This window comes from Pteropus alecto, unplaced genomic scaffold, assembly GCF_000325575.1.
Source record: "Pteropus alecto unplaced genomic scaffold, ASM32557v1 scaffold88, whole genome shotgun sequence".
Taxonomy (NCBI): domain Eukaryota; kingdom Metazoa; phylum Chordata; class Mammalia; order Chiroptera; family Pteropodidae; genus Pteropus; species Pteropus alecto.
Window position 1 is genome coordinate 5,119,984 of NW_006494611.1, and position 19,667 is coordinate 5,139,650.

At 46.6% G+C, this 19,667-nt stretch overlaps 1 protein-coding gene across 5 annotated transcripts in view; it reads right to left on the bottom strand.

The window, feature by feature from the left end:
• Positions 1-3,612: 3,612 nt before the first annotated feature.
• The window catches only part of MASP1 (mannan binding lectin serine peptidase 1), a 63,337-nt gene continuing 47,282 nt past the window's right edge, over positions 3,613-19,667 (bottom strand). For 4 of the 5 annotated variants that reach the window (XM_025042352.1, XM_006925826.3, XM_025042351.1 and 1 more), the window contains one exon: positions 17,074-19,553. In XM_025042352.1, the coding sequence (XP_024898120.1) occupies positions 18,670-19,553 (884 nt within the window). In that variant the 3' untranslated portion in view covers positions 17,074-18,669. Of the gene's footprint in view, positions 3,804-4,251; positions 4,352-6,377; positions 6,446-8,254; positions 8,441-9,337; positions 9,452-12,928; positions 13,067-17,073; positions 19,554-19,667 lie in introns of those variants that run through there. The other variant, XM_015599841.2, reaches the window with a different exon arrangement.

Genomic DNA, 19,667 nt, shown 5'->3' on the forward strand with positions numbered 1-19,667 from the left:
AAGATCCATTCTAGATCCATATTGGCCACTGTCTCTGCTGCCTGAGTTGTATAAATTTCTCCTCTCAGATTTTGGCCTACCTTTGCTCGCAGGGCTTCTTGGGGTGCTGATTATTTGATTCTTGTCACCAGAAAGCAAGATCAACTCATGGCAGAAGGAAAATACATGCTCTAATCCATAACAGGCCATATTCATAAACATGATGCGGTATTTTCTGAACAAATGAGACACATGATCCCCCACATGTTTTTTATATCCTGGGAGTGGCTGACAATCAAGAGCTGCAATTTGGATGCTGAAAGGTTGGTATTCTGAGATAGTCTGATAATTCATAGGAACAATAGGAGAAGGTGTTTAATCAGAACTGACCTGAAAAACCTAAGACATGCTACTGTATTGATAATACAATCTTTCCACCATAGTCTTTCTGTCTCTCTTCATGGTACCGTGGTGCTAATCACATACAGAGAGATGTTAACAAATAAAAACACGACTCATCAGAATCATTGGCACATGAAAAACATACAAGCCAAACAGGATGCTTTAACTCAATAAAGATGTTTATTGGAAACAATGTGTAGTTACCCACAATAGCTTCTGTTGCTAATGAAATTGGTATGATAATTATTGATAACAACATTCATGGTATTAAATCATAGCTTTAGACATAAAAATTATATTCTAGGGAGGTGGGTTTTGGTTGCATAGAAGAGACGTTTGTAAGAGGTGGCTTGTTTCGAAGTTGGAATGGGTTGCATTTGGAGGTAGTGAGGTTCCCATCACCAAGAATGTTCAAGAAAGAGGTCATGAAGTTAGACAAGATGGCTTTAACAAACACTCCAACCCTCTGCTTCTATGACTCTGTGAGAAACTTGGGTTGCTTAGACCCTAGCAGCTGTGCAGGGGCTGGTACACTTAACAAATGCTTGTGGACTAAGGGTTGGCCAAAGTTCCACAGCCCATTTAGACGTTCCCTCAAAATAAGGATGAAGTTGCAATTGGAAGAGTAAATGAGTTAGACTGGGTACAGCCAGAAGTCAGTCCAGATATCCTCTACTTTTTGAAAGTTTGCTTTACTTCATGGCACTTTTACAAAAGTACCTACATTAGTACCTATTTCACTAACTGAAAGAAATCTGAAGAGAATTTTCACTTTTAAGAAAAAAGAAAAGTAGCATTTACTGTTTTGCAGTGAGCTGTTGTTACAGAGGCAGCATGTAGGCCTGAGCAAGGAGAGTAGCCCCACCAAGCTCCTTTCCTGGGAACTACACTTGACATCTCAGCATCGAGCCGCCGTAGCTCTGAACTGTGTTCGTGAGCACCTGGGCTTTATCTTGATTTCTTTTGTGCATCAGTAAGCAGGATGTGTCCTTAGGTAATTATTCCCTTGCTTTACATCATTTTGGCTTATGAAAGGCCTCATAGGGACAAGACACTCTTCTTTCAGTTAGCGGGAGAAACCCGTATTTGTATACAACATCCTGAGGCCATTTGAAGTCCCAACATTGACTTTAAAAAAGAAAGGCTCTTTTAGATATTGGTTCTGATCCTAATATCAGAACATTGGTCTACTAGACATGTTGTTTTTGTGAGAGCAGCTAGTGTAATCTGAGGAGAGCCTGAGGGGACATTTATTCTTGCTTTCCTTCCACCTAGAAGATCTCCCTGTCTTACCTGTGGAAATGCCCACCCTTCTCAAGGTTCAGCTCCAGCATCATCTCCTCTGGGATGTCTTCCATGTGTCCCCTCCTCCAGTGCCTCTGTGATGCTCCAACACCTAGCACTTGGCGGGGTTCGTTTTGTTCATGGTGGTCACTTGTGTATGTCATTTCTCCCTGTTGAAGCCTCTGGAAGGTAGGAATCATGTTCCCTTCATCTCACTTGTTTCCAGAGCAGCCAGCAAAGCCTGGTGCATGGTGCTCCCAGATAGTGCTGTGAATCAGGAAGGTACGGTGTTTTGGGATGTCTTAGGACAATTCCAAAACTGCATCACAATTCTTCTTTGGTATATGAAATAGAGCTCCAGCTTGCTTGACAAATGTCTAATGGAATTGGATATCACTGTCATCTTCCCTTTACAGAATACACCGCAGGACAAAGAGAGGTAGAATGACTTGCTCGTAGAATCAGAAGCAGGCTGTGAACTGCTGCCCTTAAGCATTCACGCCAGGGTTTAGTGTCCATGAGTTCTCCTTCCTCAGTATCTCCTCTCACCAAAGACCCTGAATGACGCCAGCAGCTGCAGTTCAGGTCAAGTAGTAAAACCCCCCATGAAGACCAATTTTGATAGAACAAAAGACAGCGACTTGGGCCTTCTGATCCTTTGAAGGGCTTAAATCTCAGAGCTCTCAAGGGGACGAGGTCTCTGGAAGCTTCCTGGGAGAGGAGATGCCTCTCAGAGGGGAGAGATATTCTCTGGGGAAACACGACCATTTGGGGCTGCAGTGTTCAGGGTGAGGAATCAAGCAATGACTGCTGGGGGTCAGCTGTGGACACAGGGAGGGAGAGTGCAGGGCCCAGGTCTAGCCTGCCAGAGGTGACCTTGTGCAGCTCAGGTTCTCAAGAAGGGAAAGGGGCTGGGCCTGGAGCAGACACTCTGCTTAGGAATAAGGAAAGGTCTCGTGACCAGTACGTTGCCTGGGCTACGTCCTTGGGAACCAGACAGGGGTGGTTGTTGCTGCAGCTGCAGTATTTTGTTTGCATCCGAAAAACTCTATGGAGCCCTAAGGTAATTTTTGCTTTTTAGTTACTTTGGCTTTAACTCACCTAATCAAGGAAAAATGGCCTCACTGGATCCTAGATTGTCAGAGCTTGAAGAGTTCTTTGGGATGAGGGGAAGGGAACTGCACAGAGTCACGCAGGGGACTAGGGGCAGAGATAGTTCTGGAACCTGGTGTCTGGCTTTCCAATTGACCTTTCCCAGTCTCCTTTCCTGCCCTGCTTCTCGCAGGCACTCTTAGAATTCGATGTCTGGCTTATATTCATAAGTGCATTGCTGTGGGACATGCTGTAGGACCAAGAACCTTGTCTCTTTTACTTCTTATGGCGGGCAGGGATTGGGGTTGGGAAAGGTGCATGGTAGCAAAGAAGCATAGAGCATTTGGGGACAGATGAAAGAGATAGTCAAGGTTGAGGGGAAGGGTACACACTGATGAGCCCTAAGACCCAGGCAGGGTTTGTAAGAGAACTTCACCTGCCTGGTAGACACAGACCTTCTGCTAAATCACATTTATTGAGCACTTAGTTTATGCCTTCACTATGCTAAGCGCTATGTATATATTAATTAATTTGATCCTCATCAAATTGTTATGAGGTAGGTAGGGTATGCCATTTCCGTCATATTGTCAAAGAAACTGAGGCTCAAAGAGGTGAAGTCACATGCCCAATGTTGCAAAGCTAGTAAGTGATAGGGCCTGGATTCAGCCCTGTGCCTGAGTACTCAGCTGCTCTGCTTCTTTAAAGAGTGAAAAGGGGCCTGAGACACCTTCATTATTGGCCAGTAATGAATGGGCTGAATGAGGTGGGTAAAGGGCAAGGGTGCTTTGCATTAGAAAATTATCCTCTGCTGCTGCCTGACCAGGTGTAACGGGGGAGGCGGATGAGAAAATGAATTCAGTTCCTAACTTTGGTGACTCTCTGGATCCAGTCTTTGTTTTGGTAGACGTAGGAATATACTCCGTAGCGGTCCTTCTTTCCACAGTCGTCGCCCCAAGACACTATGCCCACCAGATACCACTGGCTTGTCTCTTTATCCAGGGTCACCATGGGACCTCCAGAGTCACCCGCACAGGCATCCTTCCCCCCTAAATGAAAAAGAGATGCTAATTAAAGTAACGTGTTCCCTTCCCTCGCCCCAAATTCAAAGGAGACGCCTCCCCCCATCTGACTCGTAGTTCAGAGAATGGGACACGAGGGGGCACAAGCAGACCATCTGACTCAAACCTCTGCTCTGAGCAGTACTGGCTCAGGCCTCCGCAGAGCTCAGTGATTTTAGAAAGCCCACGTTCGACTCTTGTTTCATAGGGAAAAAGCTGGGCTTGGAAAAGGGAATAATGGAAATCCCTAACACTCTTCTCTCTGATGCAGTTTCTCCCGCGGAATCCCTCTCATGACTGTCCTCCCCCTCCTCGGCCTCTCCCCTCCCCTCCTCTGCTAGACCCCAGGGTCTCCAGGCCTAGCGCTGCTGGGCTCTGCATCCCTCCTTGGCTGGTGCTACTCTGTTGTATGCTATATGCTAGCCTCTTGACTTACCTTCCTTTTCCCCAGCGCAGATCATGTCCCTGGTGATTTTTTTCTTCAGTGGGGCATAGGCTTCTCCGCAGGTGCGGTGGTCAACAATTGGGATTTCGATCTGGAACACAAGGCCACTGTTGGTCCTCACTCCTGTCTGAGGAGTCCCTACTATTCTGACACCCTTAGAGCTGGCTCCTCCTCATCCCCTTCCCGGATGAGCCTGGGTCTAGTTTAGACCTGGTCTCAGAAACTGCCCAACAGTGCAGGTGAAGGAACACTGACTGAATGGAGAATCAGGAGATCCGTGACCAGGTACAGTCTCAGTCATGAAATTGCTGTGTGACCTTGAGCAAGTCATTTGCCATCTCTGGGCCTCAGTTTTCTCATCTGTAAAATGGGGATAATAATACTTGCCCAGTACATGCATTATTTCAAATACGGCAATGTCTGCAAAACCTACAGTCAGTCTTCTTTACTCCCACCCCTACCGTTATTGTCTGTGGGCCCTGGGGCATGCAACTTAATCACTGTTCTTCAGACCTCTGAGAGTCTGTTTCTTGATCTGAAAAATAGAAGTCATAATATTTGACATACTAGTCACATAGAATTTTACAAAGAGAAGATCAATAAGATCAATAAGGAGATGCTTTGTAACCTACAAACAAAACATAAATATTAGATATGGTGGGGTTACTGCTGCTCGCCTTGCAGCAAGCATTTACTTACACTCTCCCTCACCACAGTATGAGCTTCTATATACCGGGTCAGTATCTCGTCCATTTCTATCTTATATAGCTTGGAATGTGTGTGTGTGTGTGTGTGTGTACACATACACACATATTTGCATTGAGGTGATAAACTGATACATGAAAGTAAGATATTGAGATTATCATTGCCCTTAATTCAGTTTGAGATTAAATGTTAGCATAGATGTCTGGAACAAAATGAGGAAACATATGAGTCTCAGTCAGCCAAACCAAGCACTGAATATATTGGTCATATGGTTCAAAAGTACAGCTCCTGTTGGCCTTTGCTAGCAGGGGACCAGAGGCCATTCAGGTCTCTCTTGGGCCATGGCCTTCCCAGATAAGTAGGGAGAAGAAGTCAGGGCAGGGTGGTTCTGAGCATATATCCTCAGCAAACCATCAAGTGCCTGGTTAACTCTATTTATCATTCAAGCATGATTTAAGTGTTACTTCCTCTGGGAAGCCTTCCTGAACTCTGAAGATGAGGTCAGATCTCCTTTTATATGTTCTGGAGCATCCCACACTTTTCCTTCATCACATTTATCATGTTAACTACTTTCTGTCTCTCCCACTTGACTATCAGGCCGAGGAGGCCAGGGACCAGATCTGTCCTTTTATCTTCCCCCATACCTAGTAGCTACTACAATGAGAGGTACCAAATAAACACCTTGGAGTTAATGAAGGGATGAATTGTTGTTGCAAATCCAAGAATTTAAAGTGCATGAAAAATAACCTATGTGGAATGATTTGGAAATGAATTGTAGCAGTCATAGAACCCAGTAATGTCAGAGTCAGGTAGCTCTTGGGGACATCTAGTGTTGCTGCAAACTTTGAAGCTTGAGATATTATGCTACGGTCTAGAGAGGCAAGTGACTTGTTTCAGATCACCTAGCAAGTTAGTGGGAGGCAGGACGTGGAGCCATGTCTCCTTACTCCTAGGTCAGTGTTTTTTTTTGTTGTTGTTTTGTTTTTTATGCAGTCATATGAATGCAACAGTCAAATTCACTACTGCAAGGACTGTGGCTCTCAAGAGCCCATTGTTTGGCTCATTCTTGTTTAGTCTGTGTTGTGAGTCTTTATCATATATACCGATGAGTCATCCTTTCAGGTGTCCAAGCCTGCTGTTTTCTGCTAGAATTTCCTTAAGCTGAGCCTTTAATAAGCTACAGAATCAGCGAACAACATTTGGAGATCAGAGACTCATGACATGCAGAAGAAACAGATCAAGTTTGTTGAGATTCAAAGTACCAATGAACTTTGGAAGTGAGTGTGGGCCCCTGATGTCTCTCTCACCCACCCCCTGCCCAAGTCTCCAAGTCCCTAAAGGGCAACATGGAGCAGGAAGGTCTCATGCAGGGCAGAAGTGTCATTTTCTGTAGGACATAAATTGAACTTCACCTCCATCAGGGTCTCTGGGAACCTTTGCAAGAATTGCTTCCCCCAGCCACTGACAATGACCACAGCCCCTGGAAGAGAGAAGACACGGTGAGAAGAGAGAGGCTGCTGTGGGGTTTTCGGAAGGTTGCATCTTGCAGCCCCATCGTTCTCTGTCTGTGGAAGAAGGGCTGAATTTGCCCCCTCAGAGAAAGGCAGCATGGTGGGGAGGAAGACTGCTAGGCTAGATATTACTTGCAACAGAGGTCTGGGCATTTGTTTCCATGAATTGTTAGCTGGTTTATTTGTTTAGTTGTCTATTCTCTCCTACTTCTGACCAGCAAGAAATCTAGGCTCCATGACAGCAGTCATCTCACCTATCTTGTTCACTGCTGTATCCCTATGCTTATAACAGTGCTGGCACATAGTAGATGCTCAGTCAATAACTGCGAAAAAATTAAAAAGTCTAGCCTAGTCTACGAAATTCTATGCTACCTCTAGCAAGCCCTCACCCCTTTCTTCCCTTCTGAGCCTCAATTTCCCTATTCATAAAATAAAGGTATTTTCTATTTCCCCCAACTCCTCAACTTTGATATTTTAGAAGTCTATGAAGTTGACCAATCTTGGGGTTGTGGGAAAGGGCTGGGTACTGATAGAGCACTTATTTCTTCATTTGAAAAAAAAGCCTGGATCCTGAAAACAGCATTGGGCTTTAAGTCAAAAAACCTGGATTCTAGCCCCAAACCTGTTTCTTATAAGCTGTATCTTGGGTAAGTCACTCTACTTGTTGACCTTCAGTTTTGTCATCTAGAAGATGGGACTCCAATACCACCTCACAAGACTTTTATAAGTAGTAAATAAATTAATGAATGTAAAGCAACTGGTACATGATAGGTATGTGGCATCTGATTTATCAGAGCTGTATCTGTGCCTTTCCTGATGGCTCACTTCCCCTAAATACTTCTTAGATTCCATTCAGCCATTTTTTAAATAACTTTTTTTTTTTTTTTTAACTAAAAGAGTTTAACTATGATGTGTCACCACTGAATTTAGAATAGAATGAAAAGGAAGCCAGCTGCCCCGGGTTGGACACATTTGAGTATATTATTTCATTTACATGTCACAATCACCTGATGGGGTATTATCTTTGTGTAGAGCCAAGAGACTTGAGGTTTGGCAACTTCCTCAAAGTCAATCAATTAGGAAACAGCGGCATGGGAGTTCAAACCTATGCTGGTGATTAAGTTATTGTCCCTCGGCTCCGAACTTATCCTTCTATACTCTGCCTTGTGATGCTGTGGATGAGACTCTGAAATGACAGCTTTGCTTCGTCAGGGGGATTCTGAAAATAGGAGGAAGTCTTGCTATTACTATTGGCATCACCCTAGCAATGGTTCTTCACCTCAGCGATGGTTGGTTCCAGCTATTTCCCTAGCAACATCAGCACGGGGCCTCTTCCACGGGAGTCTGGGATCCTGCTGCACAGGGCCCTGTTCACGCTTCTAGGGTCTATAAGTCCACCCTCTTTGTTGCTCCAGCCCCAGGAGTGGTGGTTTCTTCTGCAAGTACTATCTCTATTATCTCAGCATCCCCCCTTCACTTCTCTAGTCCTCCAATGCTCTATATTAAATTCTCTCTGTTATGATAACTAGTCTAGTTTTCGTTTTCCTGTCTGGACTCCAACTGATGTAGTACTTACAGTACCGGTCAAACCTGCCTGTTTACTGTGTGTGCTTTGGAACCAGTTCCGACTTAGCTGTTTTGTGGGAGGCAGCTGAGGGGTAGCACAGACACTGTCAGCTGGCTCAATTGGCACCAGAGCCTCACCAACGCTGGAGAAGAGGTCTCTGTGGAGGCACCTGCTTCTCTGCAGAGGCAAGATCAGGGGTAGGGAGAGGTACCTTCCCCTGGGGGCCTCTCAGGTAGACAGATAGGCATCACGAAGTCATTCAGCACTGGGTCTTGTGACAGCTCCACCAGAGCCACGTCATTCTCAAATGTCTTGGGGTCATACATGGGATGGAGGAAGATGTGTTGGACCCTGAGATGCTGTTCAGTGTCATCTGATCGGAGCCTCCAATGCTTGCCTGGGCAAGAAGAAGGCACATGAGACATGGGGGTAATAGAGGCACAGAGGATAAGGTCATATACACCTTGCTCCCTGTCAGCACCCTGCTGCAAGCAGTCTGTTTCCAGCCTTAACTCTTTGACTCCCCAACACCCCTTTCCCCAGCCATCCCACCCTCCCTACCCTTCTGCATGTATTCCCTTGGGCTTCCAGCCCTGTCTTTCTTCATGACCTGATCCCATTGCCTTATAATACTCATTCCAGTGCTCATTTCCACATGTTCAAATCATATAATCACCCTTCAGTGCTTGGATCATGTGTTGCCTCCTCCATGAAACCTCTCCAGTTCTTGAGTTAGAATTTTCAGTTAGAAGTCTTTTCCCTCAGAATTCCTATGACACTTTACCTGTTTCTCTCTTACAGAACTTACTGCTTTCTTTCTTATACTTAGAGGTCTTTGCACTCATATTTTATTCCTTTATTAGACTGTAAGCTCCTCGTGGGCAGGAGCTGGATCTTAATTATACTCATGTCCTTAGATGCTGGCATAATGTTGCAGGTAAATGTTGAATTGAATTTAATCAGCTGGTGGTCTTGATTTTATAAAGAGAAGGGGAAACTTAGATTGTATGTGTATGATCCACTTGAAGCAATGGATTCATAGAAGCCTGAAGCATCTTTGGAAATGATCTAGACTGGGCTCTTTATCTTACCATTGTGAAACAGAGGCCTAGACTTCAATGACTTTCTCATAGTCCCACCATCTAGAAATCATTGGCCTGGGCTTCACTCAGGCCCCTGGACCCCAAACCCAGCTCATTCTTCAACCCAGGTGTCCTGCCCTGGTGAGTGAGTGAACACACCACATTCCCAGAACTCACGACTGGCTTCAGGAATCAGCTTGCCCCTCACTCACCCACAATGATTTTGAAGTCAGAAGGGCTTAGCAGGTATGAGTCAAGTGGGCTTGGGTCCTCTGGATTCAGTGAATGGTGGAGGCAGTGAGCTGCGGTCACAATCCAGTTGGAGCCTGAGGACAGAAGTGTACACACACACTGCCCGGCACTGCCCCATTCAGCCTCCTACTGTCTCAAGCTGAGGGCCTTCAGACTATCCAGGATACCCCTCTCTATTGCATTTCACAGTCCTAGGTTAGACACTCACATCCTAATCTAAAGATGAGGAGTTAAATTTGTGATTTTATCTGCCTATTCCAACTAAAGCCAAGACTGAACATCCTAAACAAGGTTTCAGGGTTTCCTTACACTATAGGGTTTGTGAGCTCTAGATAGCCCCATGTAGGTCTACAAAGAACCTGGTGCTCACTGGCCACTCTTCAGGCCTTTTGGTCCCTGGACTATCAGCAACAACCTCATTTGGAAACTTCTTAGAAATGCATACTCTTACGCCCCATCTCGGATCTATTGAATTGGAATCTGCCTTCAGTAGGAAAATCTGGGGATTTTAATAAGATCCTCAAGTAATTCTTATGCATACTAAAGTTTGAAAAGCACTGATGTAGCATGGTGCTTCTCAGCTGCTGGTGCACATTAGCATCACTTGGGGAATTTAATAAACAAAACAAAAAAAATAATGCCTAGGCTTGAAGCCACACCAGCTAAGTCATGGGAGTGGGGCACAGGCACAAGTATATTTTAAAGTTCTCCAGATGATTCTACTGCTCTGATTCTAGCTTCTCATTTTATAGTTATGGATCCTGGTGTCAAGCGGGGATGTCTAGGGCCACTGAGAAGGTTAGCAGTAGGTCAGGGCCAGACCCTTGGTATCTTGATGGTCGACCTAGAGCATTTCTCATATCTCCTCAATAGACAGGTTCTTCCCCTTTGCTTAATAAGGATTCGACTTTGGATCATCCTTAAGGTGGAGCAGATGACAAGTCCATAACCAGAGGCATACATAACCAGATAAACCAAACAGAAAGGAAGGCACCAGGACTTTTGGGTGGGGGCATCAGGGCATAGTTTAGAGTTCCAGGCAGAGGTACTTTTCTGGAGCAGATTCCAGGCTCAACGTGGCCCTCTCAGGAGCAGCTATGTGCTCTGGCTACTGGGTTCTGGATAGAGCTCCATATAACCCACTGTCTTTCCCTTGGGGACATTTTTGGTCTCTGGCCACAGCTGGGGGCTGTTGGCAGAATTTTCTAGATGGATAAAATGGGATGTGCTAGCCAGCCAGGTAGGAGAGCCTACCTCAGAGCAGGGCTCTGGGCCATTTACATGAATCTAGGAGTGTGTAATGATGAGTCCGGAAATGAGGCTTTGGCTCCTAGCTCTGCAAATACTCTCAGAGTTCCAGAGCCAGGTTCCTTGTACGCAGCCTTCAGTGTGGACACTGAAATGTGGTGCCTCCCCTCCTTCCTCTGTCCCTCAGGCCCTTTTCTGCTTCCTCTGCCTTTCCCATCCCTCCCTCTCTCTACAAAACTGAGGAGAAGAGAGATTCTAGATTAGGTGACTGTGCAGGGCACAGCATGAGAGAACTTGTAGCTTGGATGAGGATAGAGAGGTCGACTTCTAACATCTTCGAAACATAAATAATAGGGAACAAACATGCAGCAGATACACTTGACCCTCTGCTGGTTTTACATCCACAGATTCAACCAACTATGGACTGAAAATATTTGGAAAAGAAAGTTACATTGTTACTGACATGTACTATGCAGTTAATCCTAGGATGGTTGCCTGTGTCTGAACATGTACGGACTTTTCTTTTGGGTCATTATTTTCTAAACAATACAGTATAATAACTATTTACATAGTATTTACATTGTATTAGGTATAATCTAGAGACGATTTAAAGTATACAGGAAAATGTACGTAGGTTATATGTAAATACTACACAATTTTCAATAACGGAGTTGAGCATCTGCAAGTTTTGGTAGCTGAGGGGTAGGTCCTGGAACCAATCTTCTGGGAATACCGAGGAATGACTATACAAATATGCACTGATTTTTAAAACGGAGGGCACAGAATCCATCTCTTTTACTCACTTTCTAACAAAAATAAGCAACGACTAATGAGGCAGTCTCGCTCCCTCCTCTTTCCCCGCCCGCTCCTCCTCACCATCTCCCTGCTTCTTTTCTGACCCTTTCTTCCCTTTAGGTTCCTCCCTGCTTTTCTGTCTTTCCTGATTTCTTCTCTCTCTTGGGTATCCATGAACTAGCAGCCTCTCTTCCTCTCATCATCTTTGTTTCTCTCTTTTATTTTCCAGGTCTTTCTCATGTTCTCTGTCTCTCTTTCTGTCCTCTTTACCTTTGTCTTTCTAACCCCTCTTCTTGTCCTTGGTCCTTTCTCTTGCCTGCTTCTTACAGGGCTGCGCATCACAGCTGTGCTCACTCTCCATGTCCCTTTGGGTGGCTCTACAGAGTGGAATCATTCATCTTTGTATTTGTGGGAATTCTAAGATCAATTCCTTGCAGAGGAGGTCTAACACCTGGTTGCCATCTCATGTATCCCAGGGTGTATGGACGGCAGCCCTGTCCAGGCCTGATGCCTCCCCTTGGGGATCCCTGTGGGGAATTGTCCTCACCTGATTGCATCCTGGAGGAAGTGGGTGAGTGAGAGGTGAGGCCTGCAGCCCAGGAGCTGCCCAGGCAGATGTAGACCCATCTAGGCCTTCTTCCTCTGTGATAGGATCAAATCAGGAACTGGCGGGGGACTCTAGAGTGCTATTAATTTTTTTTCTTTTATGATGTCAGAGCTGAAATGGACTTTAGATTGTTTAAATCAAACTGTGGCAGGAAGATCTGTCAGCCATTCTTTTCCTGCTCTTGCTCCTACTCCCACCACATTCAATCCATTACAAAACTCTGAAATTCCTATTTCTTAATACTTTGGAAGCTGCCTCATTTCCATCCTTCATCTCTTGTCCTTATTCTGAAGCTAATGACTTCTCTCTCCACTATTGCAATAGCCACCTCCCTGAACCTCTGGTCTCCAGATCTACCCTGCTTTCAATCCACATTGCCCCTGGAGAGAACTTTTCCAGAACATGCTTATCAACCAGCAGTGTTCAGGATAAAATCTAACTTCCTAATCAGGTCATTCAAGGCCTTTGTAAATCCCCGCTCCCCTGACTTCATCAGGGTGAGTTTCCTGATTCGACCTGATCCCACAGTTCCAGTACACCCTGCCCTTGAGCTACACGTAAGTGCCTCCAAGGGGAGGCACCAGGCCTGGATGGGGCTGCAGTTCATACACCCTGGGATATGTTTGAGGGGCTGCCTATCTGCCTCTTCCCAGGGACAGAAACTGACCAGGACTCAGAAGGTGTTTGTTGACTACAGGAGCCAGCTAGAATAGGAACATATGTCTCCTGGGTCCAGCTAAGGACTCTTTCTACCACACTGTATTTCTGAGCCCTGCTGCTAGTGTGGACAGTGATTCTCAGTGGAGAAATCTTGATTAGTCTACAGAAAGAGGGTCAGGTCCCTTCATTTCCACCATAGCCCTTAACCCTGGGCCCCCCATCCCTTCCACCATCTCCTTACCTAGAAGGGAACCCCCACAGAAGGGCTGCCCACTCAGGTGTGACAACATGGCAATCCAGGGTGTGGTACCCTTCTGGGCCGGGCGTCCATTGAAGATCCTGGCCATCAGCTTCCGGGAGAACTTGGGGAGCCCACACACTGCAGCCAGGGAAGGGAGGGACAGATCACACATTGGGCTCCATTTTGCCCTTTGCCAGAACTACCAGTTCATCACCCTTTGTTAGGGACCTCTGTTATTTTTTGACCGTCCAGCATTCATTGCCCCTTTCAGTGATAGCACCCCAATTTTCCTCTGGGAGCTACTCTTCTTCCATTCTCAGTCCATATATCCTGGGTTGAAATGACTTTACCTCTGGTTCTAGGGGTAGAAATGTGACCCAGATCTGACTAATTAAAGTGCTTCATCCTCTGGTCACAGAAGTTGTTCAGACATGGGAAAGTAAATCAGGCCAGGCCAATGAAAACCTGACTTGAGAGTTTTGCTGAGCACATTAGAGAAAGAGAAGGCCTTTCTCTGCTGGGTTGCTAAGCTGCTGGCTAGGAGCCCAGATCTGCCAGCAATTACTTCATGGAGAGTCTGCTGAGAATGATGCTAACGGAGAAAAGTGGAGCTAAAAGATGAGTGAAGCAAGAGAGAGCTTGTATTCTGGTATTCGAGCTCCTTGATCTAACCATACCTGAAGCTTTTCGATACAGACTTTTTAGCTATATGAGCCTACAATTCTCTCTCTCTCTCTCTCTCTCTCTCTCTCCACAGACTTTTTAGCTATATGAGCCTATAATTCTCTCTCTCTCTCTCTCCCCTCTCTCTGGCTCTTTCTCGCTCTCGCTCTCTTGTTCTCTCCCCGAAGGTGTCTATGTAGTGTTTCTGTCACTTAAAATGAAAGAGACCTGACTAATAAAGAAATTTCATGCTCTGTCCACAGAGATCTCTCCTCCTTGGCGAAGCCCTGCCTCGGGACCTTTGAGGAAACCCCACTCCCGTTTCTCAGCAGGGTCTGCCTGCTCCATACCCTGTTTTCACTGACCTGGATTCACTGACAACGACACACACAAACTTTACAGCTGAACAGCCCTTGGAGGCCACCTAGTCTATCCCTTTCACCACGCAGCTAAAGAAACTGAGGCCTAGAGAAACAAATTAACTTGCCAAAAGTTATCTGATAAGTTAGTGGCAAGACTTTACTTCTATGTCCCCTGACTTCTAGCTCTGGGCTTTCTCCACTCTGGCCAGCACTACATGACTTCCCTGAGCCCTCATACCTTAAGTCCTGGATCCAGGCAGCCATCTGCCCTCTTCTCTCAGTACCTGTCACCAGGCTGCTGAGTAGGGCTGGGAAAATCTGAGATGAATGTTCTGCAGCCTTGTTTGCCTCTTCAGCATCTCCCAGCATCATCAATTCTACCTGCTCTCAGCCAGCTGCTCCAAGCTAACCTCCTGTCCCCATTTCCAGAAGATACTCAGAGCTCACCGGGTATGATCTCCCCCAAAGATCCCCCTCTCCATCTGCTTCCTCTGTACACTTTCTTCTCTTCAGAATTAATTTTGGGCTTTGGATCTCCTCGCTTCCAAACTCTTGGGGACCTGGCTTTGGGGATTCTTACCCCTTTCCTATATTTTGCATCTCTCCTTTGTTTATGCCTCTAAAATATGGTCAGGGCTTCTCATCCTAAAATCAAACTTCTACTTCCCTTGTTTCCTGTTTATTTCAAAGTCTCTCTTTCTCTTCACTTCCACAGTCGAGCTTCTAGAAAGAAGAGTCGACACTCAGTCTCCACATCCTTCCTTTGCCTTTGGAGGCAGAATTGGAAGCACAAAGCTCTGTATACACTTGGAAGTAAAGAGGCCACTTGAAAATTTAATAGATCCACAACCAGAGATGGAGACAGAATGGCCCTGGGCCAATAAATGGAAGTTTAAGAGTGATATATACATGTATAGATAGATACTATTTGAAATTTAATCTCATGTATTCTTCATCCCTAGGAAGTCTCCTTGCCCTGTGACTCCTCGCTATTGAAACTGGAGCATTATTGTTTTAGGTGAGGCCAGATACAGCTTTGACTTTTGAAAGAGCAAAGCACAAACCAAAGTCTAGCAATACAAACTTGCATTTGAAAGGGTTGTGGCAAAAGACTTGTAGGCTTCAAGGAGCCAAAACCTGGAGAATTGAGCATATACCTTTTACTCTAAGCCATAAAGAAGAAGGATGTAAAGGCAGTTTCCTGCCTTAGGAAAAAAGATACAAACTTAAGAGAAGACTGGAGAGGGAGGTAGAGAAGGAAGGAAAAGGGAGGGAGGAAGGGAGACATAGAGAAAGGGAGAGAGAGGAGGAAGAGGAAGAAGAGAGAGGGAGGGTTAGGGACCTTAAACACCAGCACCTGGTCTGTTCCCTGGCTCCTTTCTCAGGTGGCAGTGATGACGGGGTCCCTGTCCCTGGGGAACACTCAGCCTGGAGGCGTTCCTCCGGACTAGCCTGTGGAACTGTTGACTACTTTTCATCCCTCTTGACACTTTCCCTCCTTGACTTCTGAAGGACTTCTCTTCCTATGTTTTTGATCTCTGTTTTTGTCTCTTCATTCTCTTCTCTCTGTGCCTCCCATGCTGGTGTCTCCCTTGTTTGGTCCTCACCCCCAACCCCCCTTTATTTTTCTTGCATATATTCAGTAGATAATACAATCTCCCCCATGCTACCACACCACCTATACCCTGATAGATTTCACATCAGTGTCTCTAATCTGCCTTCTCCTCTGAGATATGCCTTCCTTACTTCTCCAGCTGGACTGCACATAGACTCTTTGAGCACAGGAAAACTAAGCCCTGGTCTCCACCCCACACCAGCCCTCTCCCCTTTGTTATTACAGATGTCTATAAATGTCTGCATGGGCCTCACTCTTGTTGCCTCCCTTTCCTGAAACCCCATATTCAATAAGCCACTAAATCAGTAAAAAGTCACCAGGAGAAGCAGAGAGTAATGTGTCTCCTCCATTCTATGTCACAGTCTGCTCTCTCCATATAACCTCATGACACCTCAGTGTCTCGATATGTCACAACATACAGTCTGAATATCTAAAGGAAAGTAAAAATCCAAAATATAATACAACACGATACATGATAACTCTCGAAAGCAGTTACGTATAAAGCATAAAACATAATTTAGGATTCTTTTAGTTCTCAGTAGTGTAAAAAGCATGACATTTTCATTACGATGCAGTCTCCAAACAAAGGCACAGCAAGAACGTATCCCATGGAGAGCCCTCACTAACAGGTTAGTCTGTACACCCCCACAGCCTGCACCTGCACCAAGCCCTGCTGAATACACTGCTTAAATGTTTTTACTCTCCCCCTCCTCCGACATCTGCACTGTCATAGCCTAGGTCTGGTGGGTTTTTGCCATCTCTCTTGAATCATTACAGTAGCTTCTCAGCTGCTGTCTCTCACCCAGTCCCCTCTCCGCCCCTAACCCCACTTTCCACACCATGCTCCGCATCCTCAGACCTGCCGATTCAGAATTTCCTAGGCATGAGACCAAAGAATCTGTATTTCTAGCAAGAATACCAGGTAATTCTGATATACCCCAAATTAGACAAGCACGACGTACAGGACAGAGTGCAGACAGTACGGCTCTTAAGATTCTTTCCGCTCTCCCTTAATTCATTGCTCCCGCTCCACTCACCGCATGCTTTCCTGCTTGATCTTTGTCCACTCTGCTTCTCCCCTCCATCTCCCAGTGCAAACTTTCTGCAAAGCTCTCCAGATCCCCTTCAGCTGTATGGATTTCTTGCTTTTTTAAGTTCCCATAATACTGCAGTCTCCATTCCTCTGATGACATTTATCTCCTTTTGTCTGTGTGACACCTAGGTGCACAGAATCTTGCCTTGCATGCTAGTTTGAGCTCTTTGAAGGCAAGGACTTGAATAGCAGGCAGTGCAATGCAATGAAGGAATATGGGCCTCTGAGAGGGCACATGTCAATAACCAACCCCATTCCCCATCGCTCCTTCTTAGATGATGTCTACATGACAAAAACTACTTTTTCTGTGATGGGAGAAGTTTTGGCTTAATAGGGATGGTGGGGCAGTTTCTCTTTAAAGAGTCGAAACAAAACAAACATCAACAATAACCAAATCCTCAGATGAAGTCTGTTGATTATCCACAGAGGGTTTATTTCCACTTTAGACCCCTGACAGGAGAAACAGAGTGCAGAGGCACCTTACAGAGTAGTGAAGCATGTGATATAAAATATACAATGTACAGCATTCTCTACATGCACCGTTCATAGACATAGGAGTGTAGTTTCATGAACCGATTAGAAAAGTGGACACTTCCCAATTATTCTCTTGGACTCCCTTCTCAGGGGCTTCTGTGGCTGTTTTTCATGGATGGAGAATCCCAGGAGAGCAAGCTCCGGGAGAAGGAGGACCATCAGCACCATGAGCGCCAGGGACAGGCTGCTGGCAGTTGGAGTGTTGGAGCTGGAAGGACCCTGAGAGGGATCTAGTACCTTCCTTTTACGGATGGGGAAACTGAAGCCCAGAGAGGGAAAGTGATTAGTCAAAGGTTATACTGCCACTTGCGGGCAGAGTTGGGGCTAGAGCCCAAGACTCCTGGCTCTGTCTCTTCTCACCAGCCTTTCGCGGGCAAGTCTCTGCTTCCCTGGAAGCTGGAGGAGTTCATCCCTCTGAACATCCATGCTGGGTGAATTCTCTGAAGAGCTCAGACTGTGGGTACCCTGGGCAGCCTGGTGGGAGCAGGTCACTCCAAACATTCTGGGCCCAACTTTTTTTCCATTTTCCTGCCCAGAAGCACAGCAGGGCACAATGTGGGCCTTCTCTTTTTCCAAATGATCCAGATGAGTCTTTATGCCTGGGGCTGGGGCTCAGGCAGTCTTTTCAGATGACATATTTCAAGGCTAGAAGGTTGCTTCATGCTTGTCTGGAATGGCAGGTGTGGTCTCACCGGGCTGTCAGCTGGTATTTGAGAGTGATGTATGGGCCCAAATGACGTGTCTCTGAGTTGACAATATGAATTTAACAGGGTTGGGGAGCCTCCCACTGCTACTCTCCCACCCCCCACCCCCAGTCACCCAAACCTTCCCAGTTTTCTCCTTGTCCTTTGAAATCCCTTGAACAGGCAACATAAGGGTTAAGGCTTGGATTGCAAAAAGATTTTGGGAGAGAGACCCGAGGGATAAGAGTGCTGCAGGGCTTACATGAGGACGGAGGGGCTTTTGAGGTATGACCCCTATCTCCCCAAACCTGAGTGGTTTTCTCCTAGAGGAGGGACTAGACTTGTCTGTGCCAAGAAGGACAGAGTTGGGAAAATATATAAACTCAGATTTCAACTCAATGTAAGGAAACGTTTTCTAAAAATCAGGCCCGGTGACACCAATAGTGGGGTTGATAAGTGAATAGGAGTGAATAATGTCAGTGGGGCAAAGTGGTCCTGGAGAGGAGTGCTAGGACTGGCCTGGGCATCCAGACTCCCTTGTGTTGCTGAAGACAGTGAGGCCTGGAGATGGGGAGGGACTGTCCCGGGGCCATGGACTCAGGTCTCTTGTGTGGAGACTTTTTCCTGTGCCACACTGCTGTCTCTCACAGTCCTTGGCTGTCTCAGGAGGATGGGAGCAGCATGTTCCATTCCATTAGTCTGGTGAATAACATGGAGTGTGCCGTCAGAAGTGTGTGGTCAGCCTAATTCAGCTGGGGCAGGGCAGGCAGGCCCTCAGGAGGCCAGCCAGCTCATCGCTCTACCTGGAGCTCCCCCAGGCCTTGTGGGGAGCCCATCTGCTCCCACACCCAGTCCACATAGTTGGAGACCTTTGTGTAGACTCCATAGACCTGCTTGCTGCCACATTCTTCAGGGCCCCCCCAAGACACCAGGCCTTGGGCCACCCAGCTCTGGCTTGAGTCATCAAGGATGACAAAGGCCCCACCACTATCTCCAAGGCATGTGTCCTTGCCACCCTCATAGTAGCCAGCACAGAACATGTTCTCTGTGACGCTATAGTTGCCCAGGCGGGACTCGTAGCTGGTTTTGCACTCGGCGTGTGGCACCACGGGTAACTTGACATACTGTAGGACATCTGACAACGTCCGTGTGCCACTGCTGATGATCTCATCCACCGTCACATTAGGATTGGAGATGCCCCAGCCAGCCACCAGGCCCAGCATGTGCGGTGCTGGGCCTTCAGGCTCGGGCCTTGGCAGGCAGATGGGCATGACATGGGGTCCCAGTGGCACAGGCTCCTGTAGCTGTACCAGAGCTATGTCGTGGTTGTAGTTCTGGATGTTGAAGTCTGGATGGAGCACCACTTGGGCAGCTGAGCTGTTGGCTGCTCCTGATTTGTCCCGTATGTCGTGCAGGCCCAGGTAGACAGTGATATGCTCCTTGGAGACCGGCGTCACTGTGTTGTCTCTGCGCTGGGAGCGGAGCACGTGGGCTGCTGTGAGGATCCAGGACTCAGAAAGCAGGGCCCCGCTCCCAAACCACTTGTCGTTTGGCACCCTGGAGGTGTCCTCCACCACTATCAGGGCCTGCCATGGGAAGAGGCCGGGCTCAGCATTTCGGCCCCCGATGATTCGCTTGACCAGGTTTGGCAGAGAGCGGGAGGGCTGACCACACACTGTAAGGAGAAGGAGGGAGTGGGGACAAGAGACAGAGACTGGTCAGGTCAGCCATGTGAGAAGAGCCACTAAGAGAAATACACATCTCACCCACTGTAGATTATGCCACTTCG